This window comes from Ictalurus furcatus, chromosome 13 (genome assembly GCF_023375685.1).
Source record: "Ictalurus furcatus strain D&B chromosome 13, Billie_1.0, whole genome shotgun sequence".
NCBI classification, from domain to species: domain Eukaryota; kingdom Metazoa; phylum Chordata; class Actinopteri; order Siluriformes; family Ictaluridae; genus Ictalurus; species Ictalurus furcatus.
The window spans coordinates 6,503,826-6,519,776 of NC_071267.1; the positions used below are offsets into that span (position 1 = coordinate 6,503,826).

The window sequence follows — 15,951 nt, forward strand, 5'->3', positions numbered from 1 at the left end:
TAATTTATTTACTGAAAAACATTTTGCTTATTTTTTCAATGTAAAAACTCTTCCTATTATTACTTTTTGCACCAGCTGTATCATGGGTAAGGGTGAGGAAAAGCTGCATGTGTGGTATAGGATATCTGAAATATGTTATGTAGGGCTGAAGGGTAAAGCATTCACTCTGGTGTGTGTGTGTGTGTGCGCGCGCGCAGTTCCCTGGTATGTTAACTAACGGAATACTAATATAGCCTATTGCAAGTAAAGCAGTCTTGCTATGCTTCCCACTCTGTGTGCTCAGAGAGTGAAGTGCTCTGTGTGCTTTTTACCCAGGACATTGGTGACATAACACTAAAGTAAGTATAGTATATAAATGAATAGATAGATGCAGCAGTGGTATGTCCTGAAACTGGAATAAAGTTGGTTTGACGTTGGATGTTCGATATTCGCAGACATGCGGAAATTAAGGGACCGTCTCTAAAGTTACATACGACATTGTTAAATATGATTCTAACTTCAATAGCATTTGAAAGGAATGACTTACAGTCACATAACCAACTGTAAAGTGTTCATGTAGGTGTCAGCTATAATGCACACCTCTTAGATTTTTGATATTTAACAAAATAAAATATTAAATCATATGTAAATATTGCCATGTACTGTATTACTGCATGGGCTCATACACAAAATATACCATTATTTAAAGCTCAATAGCATTTTATTAAATATTTATTAAAATGAGCTATTAAATCACATTTGAATATTGCCATGTATTTCACTACAGAATGGGCCCATACACAAAATATATCATAATTTAAAGCTCAATGGCATTTGAAGGGAATAACATACAAACATGAAGCCAACGGTAACGTGTTCATCTAGGTGTCAGCTATAACACACACCTTTTAGATTTCTGACATTTATTCAAATAAGCTATTAAATCATATGTAAATATTGCCATGTATTTCACTACAGAATGGGCCCATACACAAAATATACCATAATTTAAAGCTCAATAGCATTTGAAGGGAATGATGTACAGTCACAAATCCCACTGTAAAGTGTTCATCTAGGTGTCGGGTATGACGCACATCTCTTAGATTCCATTTGAGGATGCCCCACAGATGCTCAATAGACTTTAGGTCTGGAGACATGCTTGGCCAGTCCATCACCTTCACCCTCAGCTTCTTTAGCATGGCAGTGGTCATCTTGGAGGTGTGTTTGGGGTTGTTATCATGCTGGAATACTGCCCTGCGGCCCAGTCTCCGAAGGGAGGGGATCATGCTCTGCGTCAGTATGTCACAGTACATGTTGGCATTCATGGTTCCCTCAATGAACTGTAGCTCCCCAGTGCCGGCAGCACTCATGCAAACCCAGACCATGACACTCCCACCACCATGCTTGACTGAAGGCAAGACACACTTGTCTTTGTACTCCTCACCTGGTTGCCGCCACACACGCTTGACACCATCTGAACCAAATAAGTTTATCTTGGTCTCATCAGACCACGGGACATGGTTCCAGTAATCCATGTCCTTAGTCTGCTTGTCTTCAGCAAGTTCAGCAGGTTATCTCGTGCATCATCTTTAGAAGAGGCTTCCTTCTGGGACGACAGCCATGCAGACCAATTTGATACAGTGTGTGGCGTATGGTCTGAGCACTGACAGGCTGACCCCCCACCCCTTCAGCCTCTGCAGCAATGCTGGCAGCACTCATACGTCTATTTCCCAAAGACAACCTCTGGATATGACGCTGAGCACGTGCACTCAACTTCTTTGGTGGACCATGTTCTGAGTGGAACCTGTCCTGTTAAACCGCTGTATGGTCTTGGCCACCGTGCTGCAGCTCAGTGTCAGGGTCTTGGCAATCTTCTTATAGCCTAGGCCATCTTTATGTAGAGCAACAATTCTTTTTTCAGATCCTCAGAGAGTTCTTTGCTATGAGGTGCCATGTTGAACTTCCAGTGACCAGTATGAGGGAGTGTTAGAGCGATGACACCAAATTTAACACACCTGCTCCCCATTCACACCTGAGACCTTGTAACACTAACAAGTCACATGACATCGGGAAGGGAAAATGGCTAATTGGGCCCAATTTGGACACTTTCACTTAGGGGTGTACTCACTTTTGTTGCCAGCGGTTTAGACATTAATGGTTGTGTGTTGAGTTATTTTGAGGGGACAGCAAATTTACACTGTTACACAAGCTGTACACTCACTACTTTACATTGTAGCAAAGTGTCATTTCTTCAGTGTTGTCACATGAAAAGATATAATCAAATATTTACAAAAATGTGAGGGGTGTACTCACTTTTGTGAGATACTGTATATATATATATATACATATATATATATATATATATATATATATATATATATATATATATAATTTTATTAAGAGGACATCTGTTTTTTTGAAGAAAACCATTCAATCCAGTACAGGTCATTTTGAGCCCCTTTATGCATTCATGAAGGTTTTTTTTGGTTCATGCATTGCAGGGTTAAATATCAAAAATCTAAAAGGTGTGCTTCATACCTGGTTGGTTTTGTGACTGTAAGTCATTCCCTTCATCAAATGCTATTGAGCTTTAAATTATGGTATATTTTGTGTATGGGCCCATTCTGTAGTGAAATACATGTCTAATTTAAATGTGATTTAATAGCTCATTTTAATAAATATCAAATATCTAAAAGGTGTGCGTCATACCTGACACCTAGATGAACACTTTACAGTTGGTTTTGTGACTGTACATCATTCCCTTCAAATGCTATTTAAGTTAGAATCGTGTTTAACAATGTTGTATGTAACTTTAGAGACGGTCCCTTAATTTCCGCATATCCGCGAATATCGAACATCCAACTTCAAACCAACTTTATTCCAGTTGTCCTGAAATGTGTGTGTGCCCCTACAAGTTCCCCACAACAGCTGCAGCTTTATTCTAATTAGTCCAATCAAGAGTCATTTCAGTACATTTTGACTATAATTTTTAAATATAACAGTTTTGGGAAGGTTTTTATTTTGCAATTTGCATGGAAAGGAAATGTGACTTATTCAAAACAAGTCAGAATTTACTACAATTTTATGTTTTGTCGGAAATGACGTAGTTATTACGGTGACGTCAACAACAAAAATAACAAGTATAATTGTGAAGAAACATTACAACCTCGGCTTTATTTGTGTAAACATGAAATGAAAGTTTCATCCTGTACACCTGACTGCGCTTGATATACGTGTGATATTAAAAACACTTTTGTGTCGTTGCGTGAGGGAGGAGCTTGAACAATGACGGACACATGGTTGTCCTACCGCTTTACACAAACTTCCGGCACGGAAAAAAAAGAACACCTTCGTGCATTGACGAGCGGCCCGAGTGGCCAATCAGCTCGCAGCCTTCTGAGTAGAGGCGGGGTTTGGAACACAAATCGCATAACCACCAACCAATAGAAGGCGTACAGGATGAGCCATCAACCAATCAGGCGGCGGCGCTGTGAGGTTTGCGTCGCCCACGGCGTTCACTTGAATTCCATTGCCGTCCATTAAAACATCCGAGTTGGAAAATACAACATTAAAGTGTCCCCGGATTAATATCACACTGCGGGCTCGGCGCGCGGATGCGGGAGATATTTCAGGAGTAAGGGTTATATCCGGCGGAAAAGTGCCGTATGTGTAAGACACGCATGTTGAGCGGAGCCGCGGCTGCTGCCTGTGTAGCCTCCTGCCAAAACGGAACAATCGGTGGATAGTAATCCATTTCTGGCCGTTTTGCTCGGCGGAGCGCGGGTCCCGTCGCTGAATATACGCCGTGTTTCGGATGTGATTACACGGCCATGGGTCCGGCCGGCTGCTCCCACGTGAACGGCTTTAAAGTGGAGAACTGGAAGCAGAACCTGCGCGTCATTTACCAGTGCTTTGTGTGGAGCGGCTCGGCCGAAACCAGGAAACGCAAGGTAAACAGGCGCGTGCTCGGAAATAACACCAAGACTGAGAGGGGCCGAGAACCGAACCGGACCGTACACACACACACACACATACATACACACATACACACACACACACACACACCTCTGTCTGGCTTACTAACCAAACTAACTAAAGTGATGCAACTTCCACCCTGTTCCGCTCACAGCTCTATGTGTGTGTGTGTGTGTGTGTGTGTGTGTGTGTGTGTGTGTGTGCGTGTGTGCACACTCTGATCATCACAGCTAGCCTGCAGCCGTGTGAGCAGTGATGTGCTGCCTGCCTATGTGTGTGTGTGTGTGTGTGTGAGAGAGAGATCTCTAACACTCTGGCCTGTGTGCTTCCATGCTGTTCCTCTTGTACACACACACACAGGTTACTACATTTTATTGAAACATCGTGATGTTTCTGCCTGAACTCTACAGCTGGACCCCAGGCCCACCCGCTCCCTCATCCCTCCATCATCACTTCATTCTGCACCTGGTCAGTAGGCTGGTGACAGTTTCCTCATTTTAAAACACACTGCAAATGTAAAGGACGCTGTCAGGACAGGAAATTATGTCATCCCCAGAATCAATAAACCGTAATTAAAGCTTACACGCATCACTTGTCAGAGATGAGCTTGTGAGAGCACAGGTTTCTTTACAGTTAGTAACAGCCTCAAACCATCACTAATCTCGTGGGTCACGTTTATACCTCGCATCTGTTGATCAGGTGTAAGACTCACAACGTGTCTCAGGGTGTACAGATCTAATACCGTCTGATTTCATATGTGTGCCACTAGATTTTACACAATGCTTAGACATTGGCAGGGGACGGAAATGTGTCTTGTTAAAGATCTGGAATGTCCTACAGTTTTGTGTTGAGTGACTGATGAAGTACATCTCTATATTTGTACTTGTCTCACACTGCAGCTGGGAACGTTCTGATCCGATTCACTGACACGTTTTACACGCCGGTTGAGGATGATGGTGAAGACAAATCGTGTTGTGTTCCTCCACATCACACCTGCGATGTTTCATATAATGTAGCGTCAGAGGCTCACGGAGACTTCGCTTGATTACTGTAATTATTTGATGTCGGCCATCTGGTACTCTCTGAGCTATTGATATTGTTTCCAAAAAAAAAAGCAGGATTTGTGTACATCCTTAATTCTGACTGGACTTCAGATGGGAACTACTCCACAGGATACAGTATCCTCAACAGATTAATAAAAATATACAGTAATCATCGACTTTCCTGTCACGATTACTACATACAGAGTGTTTATGTTGCTGTTAATGCTTAGTGGAGTATGAGCTGTTCATTAAAAAAACATCTGGCTATAGTATTGCGTGGTGTTGCAGCTGGTTGAATGAGAACCTGCTGCGCTCGTCCCAAGCCACACCCACCCCGTTTCATCATTATGTCAGGCTGATGTTCCACACTGTTTTCCTATCTAACTGACTCATTGCAGAGGAGAAATGAGGTCTGAGCACATCCGTGCATAATCGCGCTGACGAGAATGCGTTTAAAATCCCGTTTATATTTAACGTTGGTTGTCACGGCGGTGCAGTGTGGAGCATTGCCTCATCACAGCTCCAGGCTCCTCAGTTCGATCCTCAGCTCAGACTGCTGTTCGTGTGGAGTTTTGTATGCGCTTTCCATGCCCTGCTGGGGTTCCTTTGGGTTCGTCAGTTTCCACCCACTTCTTACAAACATGCTGGTAGGTGGATTGGCTGTACTGAGTTGCCCTTAGGTTTAAATAAGTGTGTGTGAGTGCTTGGTACCCCGGTGGTGGACTGGGGTAACGTCTGGGTTATATTCCTGCCTCCTGTCCAGCTCCATTACCCTGACCAGGATAAAGTGGATACTGAAGATGACTGAATGATGAATAATGTATGAGTATGAGAACACGAGGGGAAAACATAGCTTTTTTGAAAATCAGCAAATCCAATATGGTGGAAATTGTGGTGATGTACATATTTAGCATTTTAATTGCATGTTTAACTGCTTTGTATAGTATATAAGCGACGCTGGGGCGTGTGCAAGAAAGCAGGTTTTATACTCTTGTTGTCAAAATAAACCAAAATGATGGAAAAACTGTGAAGGTCATGGGTCAGAAACCTAGTGTGCATGCCTAGCATGATGATTATCACTTTTGTGGTTCTTTGTGTACAGAGAACTGGATTAAAAAAAAAAAAAAAGTGTGTGGCCAAAACATTTCAACAGTGTTCTCAAAATGACCCCTGTTTGTGTGGGCTAGGTCTGTGTTTAATCGTTTCTGTTAGAAATTAAGCCATCTTCTTGAGTTGTAGTTTCATTAGAGTGGAGTTGGGCAGTTGGGGGCGGAGACAGGTTTCTGTATTTAACAGAAAACAGTCTGCTCATCCCCTTCTTGTACACTCTTGGTCCGTCAGTCCAGTCTGTTGTTCATGTGGACACCCAAGTACTTGTAGTGCTCCACAATTCCAACCTCCTCACCCATGATGTTTATGCGCTTGGTCGCAGTTCCCCTCCTTCCAAAATCCACCACCATTTCCTTGGTCTTGTTTACGTTGACGCCTGTGGTATACTTTTTTTGTTTGTTTGTTTTGTTTAGATTTTTTAGTATATACACATTTGTACACACAGCCTTTCAAAATGTATACTCCATTTGACATGTACGTGTACACAGGAGTTCAATGCATGCGCATTACGACAACTTGCACTACCCCTCCTGACCTACAAGAGTCAGTACAGAGCAGTAAAGCAGGTCTTCTGGTGTGAAGGACGACATCAAAGAAGTATCAGAACAACATGTAGAACAATGCTTGGGCAATCTCTTGCCACGATTAGAACCCATATACAAACCCTTATACAATTTAAGGCTAGAATTATACAAATGTGGGTACTTTCTAACCTGCACTTGTTTCCGTCCCTTACATTTTTTCTTCGACTACCTTGAGAATCGAAGGCCCTGGGTCACTGTTGCCACCTTGTGGAACAACTAAGTACAAGCGTACTCTACTTTTTCTAAAAAGTGAAGTATACTTTGGGCTGTAGGAGCAGATGATTCCCGCTGCACCACTCCAAAAAGTTATCCACCAGTTTCCTGTACTTTGACTCCTGCCCTTCTCTTATACACCCCACCACTCATCAGAGATCTTCTGCATTTGACTTGTACTGGAAGTCTGAGGTGCACAGAGTGAACAGAAATGGAGACAGGACAGTCCCCAGTGGTGCTCCTGTGTTACTATCCACCATATCAGAGCGGGAGCTCCCCAGCTGCACAAACTGGGGCTTATCCGACAGATAGTCAGCGATCCGAGACACCATAGACGCGCCGACACCCATCCTGAGCAGCTTTCTCACTCAGTAGAAGTGGTTGGATGGTATTAAAGGCACTGGAACAAAACAAAACATGATTCTCACAGTGCCACGTTTCCATCTAGATGAGAGCGAGTGTGCTGCAGCCGGTAGATGACTGCATCATCCACACCCACATTCAGCTTGTTGTCTCTGTCAAGGCTGCCCCTCTGCCGATGGTCTTTGGTGTTGAAGCTTGTAATCAGTTTTGCTTGAATTTATTTTCCAGATTCTGCCTGTAGGAGTTCTTGCACTCTCTCTGCCTCACCTTCAGGTCACGCTATACCCTTTTCAGCTCATCCTTGTCACCAGACCTGAAGGCGCTCTCTTTTTGTATTCAACAGATTCTTCAGGTCACTGGTGATCCAAGGCTTATTATTTGGAGAACCGAGTACAGTTCTGGTTGGGATGGGTGGTATCCTCGCAGAAATGAATGTAGTCTCTGATGTTATTTATATCCTCCGCATGTGGTTTGCACAGTGCATCCCAACCTGTAGTTTCAAAGCAGTCCTGCAGGGCCTCAGTGGCCTCCTGAGTCTACGTCCTCACAGTCCTTGTGGAGACTGACTGCTTTTGAGCTGCAGGAACATTCTGAGGTATTAACAAGACAAGGTTATGGTCACATCTACCAGGTGGGGGCAGGACAGTGGTTCTGTATGCTTATTTAACATTTGCATACAAAAGGTCAAGTGTGCTGTTTTCCTGTGTAGTGCAGTCAACTAACTGGTGGAAAGTTGTGAGTGGAGTCCAGATTTACATGATAAAGTCTCCAGTAATGTTCACAAAAGCTTTGGGGTGTTGAAACTGTAATTTAACAACAGTGGCGTGGCGTGGCGTGTATTGCGTCGCATGCCACTTCCTTGTCAGTTAACGGTGGAATGTCAACACCGTTCAGTACGGCAGAGAACTCATGTGGAAATTAATATGGACTCATTCCCACGGCTAAAAGTTCACAGCTTGGTGTGCATGTTGTATGTGTACCAGATTTATTGCAGCTTTTACTTCACCATATTATAAGAATGTAAGTCCATCGCGATAGTTGGAATCTCAATTGTTCCTGATGGTATCATCAATCGTCCCAAGCCCAGTAACGTGCAAAACAAACACCAATCAATAGACTATATAATTTGTCTAACTAGTTAGCTATTGGAGTTTGCATGTTCTCCCCGTCCTTCAGGGGGTTTCCTCCGGGTACTCCTATTTCCAACCCCAGACCAAAGACGTGCATTGTAGTCTGATTGGCATTTCCAAATTGTTCATAGTGTGTAAATGTGTGTGTGATTGTGCCCTGCAATGGCTTGGCACCCCATCTAGGGTGTCCCCCACCTTGTGCCCCAGGGTTTCCTGGGATAGACTCCAGAGTCCCCGCGACCCGGTGTAGGATAAGCAGTTATATGACTATTGGAAAGTAGCATTTTCTTTTAAAATATTTACTAGTTAAGCAAATGTACCTGTACACCTGGGAATAATGCTTTTATGTTTCAAAGCAGGATGAGTTAGAGCAAGTTGGCTTATTTCTCTCATGTTCTCCGTGACGATGACGATAAAGAGCTTAATATTTTTATGTTTCCTCTGCGTATTTCCCACTCGGAGAGTGACGTGGAAACTCTAATGGTGGATTATGGATTTTACTTGTATGGTTTGTTAATTACTGTGAGTTTTAACAGCACTGTGTGGGTTAACTGGGCAGGTCAGTATTTGGGTAAAGGTGTCTTTGGAATCGGCAGGATCACGTTTAGGTTTGCGATTTGTGGTCATGTGTGATTAGGTTTTTATGGGGGATCTGCTGCCGTGACACCTCGCTGCCATGGTTACCAACATTACAGTAAATTGACGGAGTGAAAATGAGTAAGAGGAAGGACGAGAGATAGGACCGAAATAACGGGAAAGATAGGAAATGTATTGACTGTCTCTGGAGGCTGTGCTAATGAGCCCATGACTGCCTAATCGTGTGTAATGTGTAGATTCAAACAGAACGCAGGCATGGACTGGGCTGAGCCACTGTTGGTGAAAGATCTCCTTAAATAAACAATGACCATTAATGTTGTTCAGCTGTGTTGATAAGTCTTGAGTTTAAGTGTAAATGATCTCGGCTACAGCAAGCGACCAAAAGAAACGTCAGCAGTTAGTGCTGGGGAAAATGACAGTATAGTATAATCATGATAAATGGTGTCAAAACACACTTTTCTGAGATCACAGGTATCGCAATATTCTCAGATTTTTCTTTTATTTATGTATGTGTATATTTATATAAATCACACACACAACATGAAGGTCAGAACTTCATAATCCCCAGCTCAATCCTGAACTCAGGTTACTGTCTGTGTGGAGTTTCACATGCTCTCCCTTGTGTTCTCCAGTGTCCTCCCAGCTTCCAAAAACATGCATGTAGTTGGATTGACTGTAAATTGCCATTAGGTGTGAATGAGCCTGTGAATGTGGGCACATGGTCCCCTGCAGTAGACTGGCATCTCATCCAGTGTATTCCTGCCTCATGCCCAGTGCTCCTGATAGAAGACTTGATCACCTGTAGCTTGGTGGTTTGCACGTTTTCCTCACACATCCAGGGTTCTCGCCTTCTGCCCTGTGTGCGTGGAGTTTGCATGTTCTCCTGGGCTTCCTCCTGGTACTCCGGTTTTCTCCCCAGTTCGAAGACATGAGTTGTAGGTTGACTGACATTTCCAAATTGTCGTAGTGTGGAATGTGTGCGCAATTGTGCCCTGTGATGAGCTGGCACCCCATCCAGGGAGTTCCCCACCTTGTGCCACGAGTTCCCTGGGATAGGCTCCAGGTTCCTCACGACCCTGTGTAGGATTAACGGTAAAGAGGATGGATGGATGGATTTATGGACTTTACGATCAGACTTCAGACTGTGATCAATGTTGTTATAAGCCTTGGGCCTCAGTAGGCCAGACTTTCTCTGAACATCTCAAGCCTTGTGACAGCCGATTCAGATCCTGCCAGTGATTCACACCTCCCCATGTCATGGCTCATCTCTTTATTAATGGCTCCACTATTAACTGTTAATCACTTTTTATGCACAGCTCATGCTGCGTCTATGGTGGAGAATTATACGACCATTCTGCCTGCCATCAATAATTCATCCCTATTCCAGCTGCTTGCTCTTTTTCATGTTTGTACAGTACATACCCAGAGACTGTCGTCAGGATATATAGGCCAGGTCCACTCTTACTGCAGGAGTTTCCTGATGAATTTATGGAGGAAGACTGTGAGTAGCCACAAGGCTGTCTAAAAGGCTCTCCAGAGGCTCAGCAGACATTTTAAATCGGCGGAACAGAGAGATGCAGTCTCAGACCATCTGGGCCAACACCCATTTGACATGTTTTGTTGTTATATCATTTCTGTGGAAGTACTGTCACTGCAGTGGTTTGACCAGATTATTTTAAGTAAAAAGGGATTACACACCTGGCAAACCAGGGGTCGACATCTGGTGGACTGAAGGTCCGGGTAGGATTAATGCCAGTATAAGTTCAGGCTTATTCCTGTGCCTCACTTTTGTTGAACTGCGACGTCAAGCAATTTCTTCAGTATAGAAGTTTGAAGTACACGAGTCTGATCTTCACAACCTTATCAAAGAAGTCTGCTTGGTGTTTTATTGCATCCTGGTCCCTGAAACGGACATTTAAACCAAGTCCAGTCTTGGTGTGTGTATGTGTAGGTCAGATCATACATCTGATGCATTTTACACACACACACACGCACGCACAACCACCATCTCATCGTTCTGTGTGTAGTCCTGCAGTCGAAAGGGGTCCAAACGCAATCGATGCCCTCTTCCCATATTTCACTGCAGTGTTGCCTTTAGATTTGCAGTTTCACTCTGTTCTCCTCTTGCATCCTACTTTCCCTTTTCCCTGCTTACACACACAAACACACATTTTCTCTCTCTCTATCTCTCTCTCTCTCCCTCTCTTCTCCTTTGTTCTTTCCTGACTCTCTCTCTCTCTCTCTCTCTCTCTCTCTCTCTCTCTCTCCTCCCCTGACTTCATTTATCACCCACAAGCCTCCTACTTTGTCTGTGATGTAGAAACGCAGCATCTTCTCGCTGATTGGCTGTTTGGTTGCCGCAGAAACTTGGAGCAGGAATTCGATAAGGAAAGAAACGACACGCAGCTTCCGTTGAGTGTTATTAAACGGCCGAGTGGTTCCCATTTAAAGCCTCTAATAAATATGTTGTTCTAAGGTATACCTGTTCAGAATCAAAGGAAATAATCAGGAATTCTGGGAGAGGACATTTCTGAGCATGTTGGTATTAATTGCTGAAATGTTTGTGTGTTTAGGCAGCAAGGTGGAATTTATGATATTGTCTATATTTCACTTAAAGAAGACCTCAAAAGGTGGCAAGAGATGCTCCGGCTCCGTTAACACTTAACACTGTGATAGATATCGGTGCTTTTGGCTAACAGTGGTGTCTATTTCAGCATACAGGAGCCCGTGCTTTACCTTCAACATAAATGAAAGCTGCATGAATATATTATTATACGTTGATAACCTTAGCCTGATAAATAAGTTGATAAATTCAGCACAGAGAGCAGTGATCCGGGGTAACGTGAGGTTTGTGTGTAGCTGGGCTTTTAGTTGAGATTTCTGTGGGATAAATGAATCCTACGAAATGTTAAATTTGATTAGGTAATCTGATCCGAGGGAAAATTGTAGATTGGAGAGATGTTTGGGTTTCAGCGTTGGTACACGACCGGATCGTTTTTGGCGTGGTTCAGTCACGCAGGTGCACTCATTCTGTCATGTCTCGTTCGCCGGCAGCAGCACACCGATTCCCTCAAGGCCTCGTTAAGGGCTTGTTAAATTTCATCAGAATTGTTTCTAAGAGCCGACCGAAAAGAAAGCCCTGAGCTTTGATAGTGTTTTGGAACAATAACAGTCGATGTTGCTATTTTTGCTGCGGCTTCATCTGTGGAACATTTTATACAGAGTCACAGCATCTAATCACAGTCATTTGAAAGCATGATTCGTGGCTTTTTATCTGTTTTCAGAGTTTGATTAAAGTGGAAATTTTTTTATGCCTCTTCTCCAACTTGCCCCCATTACAGTCGTATTTTTTTTGCACCTCATTAGCGCAAAATTCTTTAGATTTTTATTATAAGCACTTGTTGTAGGGTAAGCCATGATTGATTAGTAGTAGGTCAGAAGCATGTCTTCTCTGACCAGTCAATTAACCTTGTCTATATTTTATCACGTTGCATTTTAAACTTGGACAGTGCTTGGTTTCAGTTTGGTTTCAGTGCGAGATGATGGGAGGGGGATGAAGTACTTCCTGGATATAGTGTTTTGTCTCTGCTAATTGGCCAATAAAACAGTTTCACTATTTAGAAGCCGCGTTGATATCAAAGCGACCGCACTTCCAGCTTGCTGAGTTAAACTGAGGTTTATTAACCAACTCTGTGCTGTGTGATGAGGATGTTTGAGGAGGTGAAACAGTGGGTTCATCTTAAAACTCGAATCAGTGTCTTCTTGAGGAGAGGTCGACCAATAGTGGATTTTACAGATGCAGATAACTAAGTTGCTGATTAATAACCGATTAAACAAACGATAGTGTTTAAAAGTGATCCTGAATGAAAACATAACACTGAAATAAAATATGAAATGAAGTGAAATAAAATATTGCTGAGCTTTATTACAAAAGTAAACAGTACTGACTGTACCATGAAAATACACTGTACTTTTAAAAATGAAATAAATGTATATCAACTATTAATAAATATTAAAGTAAATAAAGGATGTACATCCAAACTGAACCAAAACATAAAACTCCAAATAACAAATATAAATAGAGACAGAAAATGAATCAAAAAACACTTCAAATAACACAACACAATTTGTCATTTTATTTTGCCTCTAGAGGTCACTCTCGTGCCATATAATGACAGCAGACCCTTCTCAGCCGCTCCTACAACGGACCCAACCGTGGATTTTTGCCGATACCTGATAGTTCCAGCGAACGGTTATCGGAGCCGTTTTGTCGACAGTCATACATCCTTCAACCTGTGACCTGGAAATTGTTCAGAATCCAGTCCCTCCAAGATTCCGCGATTTTGTGATTGCAGAAACGAAACACCGCAGTATTCAAAGGAGCTGGCAATTTTTCAAAATGACCACAGATTTGGGCCATGTGACGTCATCACAACATGCATTCAGCCACAGCCGCAAATGAGTACAGCTGAAAGGTCTCATTTACCAACAAACATCACAGTGAAAGACAATTTAGTGCAATTGCGGTTTAAATTAAAGTAGTTTTCCACAAAAAATTCCTCAAATTGCATCACAAGTTAAAAAAAAAAAAAAGCTGCAGGAAAAACAAGCATTTTTATCCGTAACAATCGCAAAAAAACCTCCCGAAATCCTGTACGGACTGAAAGTCTGCATCTTTAAGAAAGTGCCGACATTTTAAAATACACTCAAGGAAGCTTCTAGATCATAGAAAGGTGCTTTCTACGCAGAGGTCACTTTTACTGTGGCGTGTGATGGTAGAAACGGCCCACCTGTCTCAAAAAACTAATTCAAATAAATAATAACGGAACAACAATGCAAAATTAATACTAATAATAATAAAGTTTAGCCTTTAGACTGTCAGCTCTGTCCTCTCTTCTAATGTGCGTGACTTTGTCAAAAACCTTGGTGTCATTTTTGACTCCACACTGTGCTTTGATGAGCAGATTAGTGCTGTGAAGACCTGATGCTAAGCTATTAATGAATCATTTCTGTTTCTCATAATTCGGCCTTGGTGGCATTAGCCTATAGTTTATTTTTTATTCCAAATGTGATCGTTTGTCTAAGTACTAGATGTGTTGGGGAATTTAACATGTAACATTTTAATTATCTTCTGCTGAAATGAACGAAATGACTCGAAAAAAGATTTGTTCATTCTGCTGAACGAGATTCAAAGATCCGAGTCAGTTAACTTCTCACCACTAATCTGGGTTTGCCTAGAACCACTGTTGAGTGTTTGCAGTTGCAGTTACCGGTCACATTCCATGTTGATTTTTAAAATTTAGCTTTTTGTTTTTACACCGTTGCATGGACTTGCTCCACAGTATATTTATGATCTTCTCACCCCGTACACTGCTTCAAGACACCTTCAATCATCCGGACAATTACTGCTCTCAGTTCCTCGTTCACGTTTTAAGGCTTTCTCAGTGGCTGCTCCTGGGCTTTGGATTAGTCTTCCTCTCCACATCAGCTCTTCACCTTCCGTTTCTGTGTTTAAATCCTCTTTACAGACTTATTTGTATTATTTCTTTTAAATGAGGGTGTACATTTTTCATTTGTCCTTTTTGGTTTTTTGCTTTCTCTTGTAATTAGTTTTAATTCTGTTTTCTATTTCTTGTATAGCACTTTGGTTTCAACATCTGTTGTTTTTAAATGTGCTTTATAAAGCAATAAACTAAACTAACCTAAATGGGTCCAAAGAAACCCTGGATAAAAGTTGATTAAAATGTAAATGCACGCGAGCAGCGTGAACGTTCACGTGTATGATGTGCAGTACTGTTTGAACTGGGGTTTATTCAGTGTGTAATCAGTCTGCAGGTTCATTATGCCCTCATTATGGCAGCAATAAGTGAGTTCACTTTAAAGTGGTGCTTCATTGAACAAGGTCCTCTCATTTGGCAAATATATTTGTCTTTGATGTTCCCCATCCTCACATCCGTTCCTTGCTTCCTTGGAGGGAGGAGAAGCTGAGCTGAGAAGCGGGGAAGCGATACAAGGAAAGGAAACTGGAGAAGCGGAGGTAGAGACATTTTGTCTTTTCTTTTATTTTTTATTTTTTTCGTCTTTTTTACGAGGGCAGGTGGGCGGGCAGTTCAGTGGCTTCAGTTTCTCTCTCGCTCTCTCCCTCTCTCGCACTTGTGTGTGTGTGTGTGTGTGTGTGTGTGTGGATCTGCTTTGTTGTTCATCTGACTGGATTTCTGTAACTGGTTCTGTCTCTGTTTTGTTGCCGTGTTCACGTGTTCATTGAGTCGGTGCCAGGTGCTGTATCTCCACTCCATGCTTTTCATGGCTAACACAGAAGACCTTTTCTCGGAGAGGATGAAGTCAGCTGGACCAAAAAACACACACTCACACACTTATGTACTGAACTCTTTTCATTTAGGGTTGGCATCTTAGCATAGACACTGAAATTTCTGAAAACTCTGAAATGATTGGAACAGCGAGGCTAATTCTCTTGATGAGATGATGGATCAGAATTTTATTTCCAGATATTTATGTTAAATGGCTTAGAACATGGCACCTTTAGAGGCGGACAACCCAATTTTTAAGTGAGCAAATATTCAGGAAGAGATAGTATAAAGTAAATGACACTTAATATTTGGTTGTGTATGCCTTGCTTGCAAAAGCTACATCAAGCCTGTGACCCACTGACATCACCAAACTGTTGTTTTCTTCTTTTTTTCCAGGCTTTTACTGCAGTTTCTTTCAGTTGTTTGTTTTGGAGGGTTCCTCCCTTCAGTCTCCTCTTCAGGGGGTTGAAATTCTGCTCAATTGAGTTAAGGTCTGGTGATTGACTTGGCCAGTCCTAAACCTTCCAGTTTTTTCCCTCCGATGAAATGCTTAGTTGTGTTGGCAGTGCGTTTTGTATCATTGTCTTGCTGCATGATGTTCATCCTAATTAGATTGGATGTATTTCTTTATGAATTGGTAGACAGAATG

The 15,951-nt window shown here is 42.3% G+C and overlaps 1 protein-coding gene across 4 annotated transcripts in view; it reads left to right on the forward strand.

Moving 5' to 3' along the window:
- Window positions 1–41: 41 nt before the first annotated feature.
- usp22 (ubiquitin specific peptidase 22) overlaps window positions 42–15,951 on the forward strand; it is a 47,861-nt gene continuing 31,951 nt past the window's right edge. The window contains exons 1-2 of one of the 4 annotated variants that reach the window (XM_053639098.1): window positions 3,395–3,929; window positions 14,969–15,031. In XM_053639098.1, the coding sequence (XP_053495073.1) occupies window positions 3,810–3,929; window positions 14,969–15,031 (183 nt within the window). In that variant the 5' untranslated portion in view covers window positions 3,395–3,809. Of the gene's footprint in view, window positions 339–3,394; window positions 3,930–4,879; window positions 5,645–14,968; window positions 15,032–15,951 lie in introns of those variants that run through there. The other 3 variants (XM_053639101.1, XM_053639099.1, XM_053639097.1) reach the window with 3 other exon arrangements.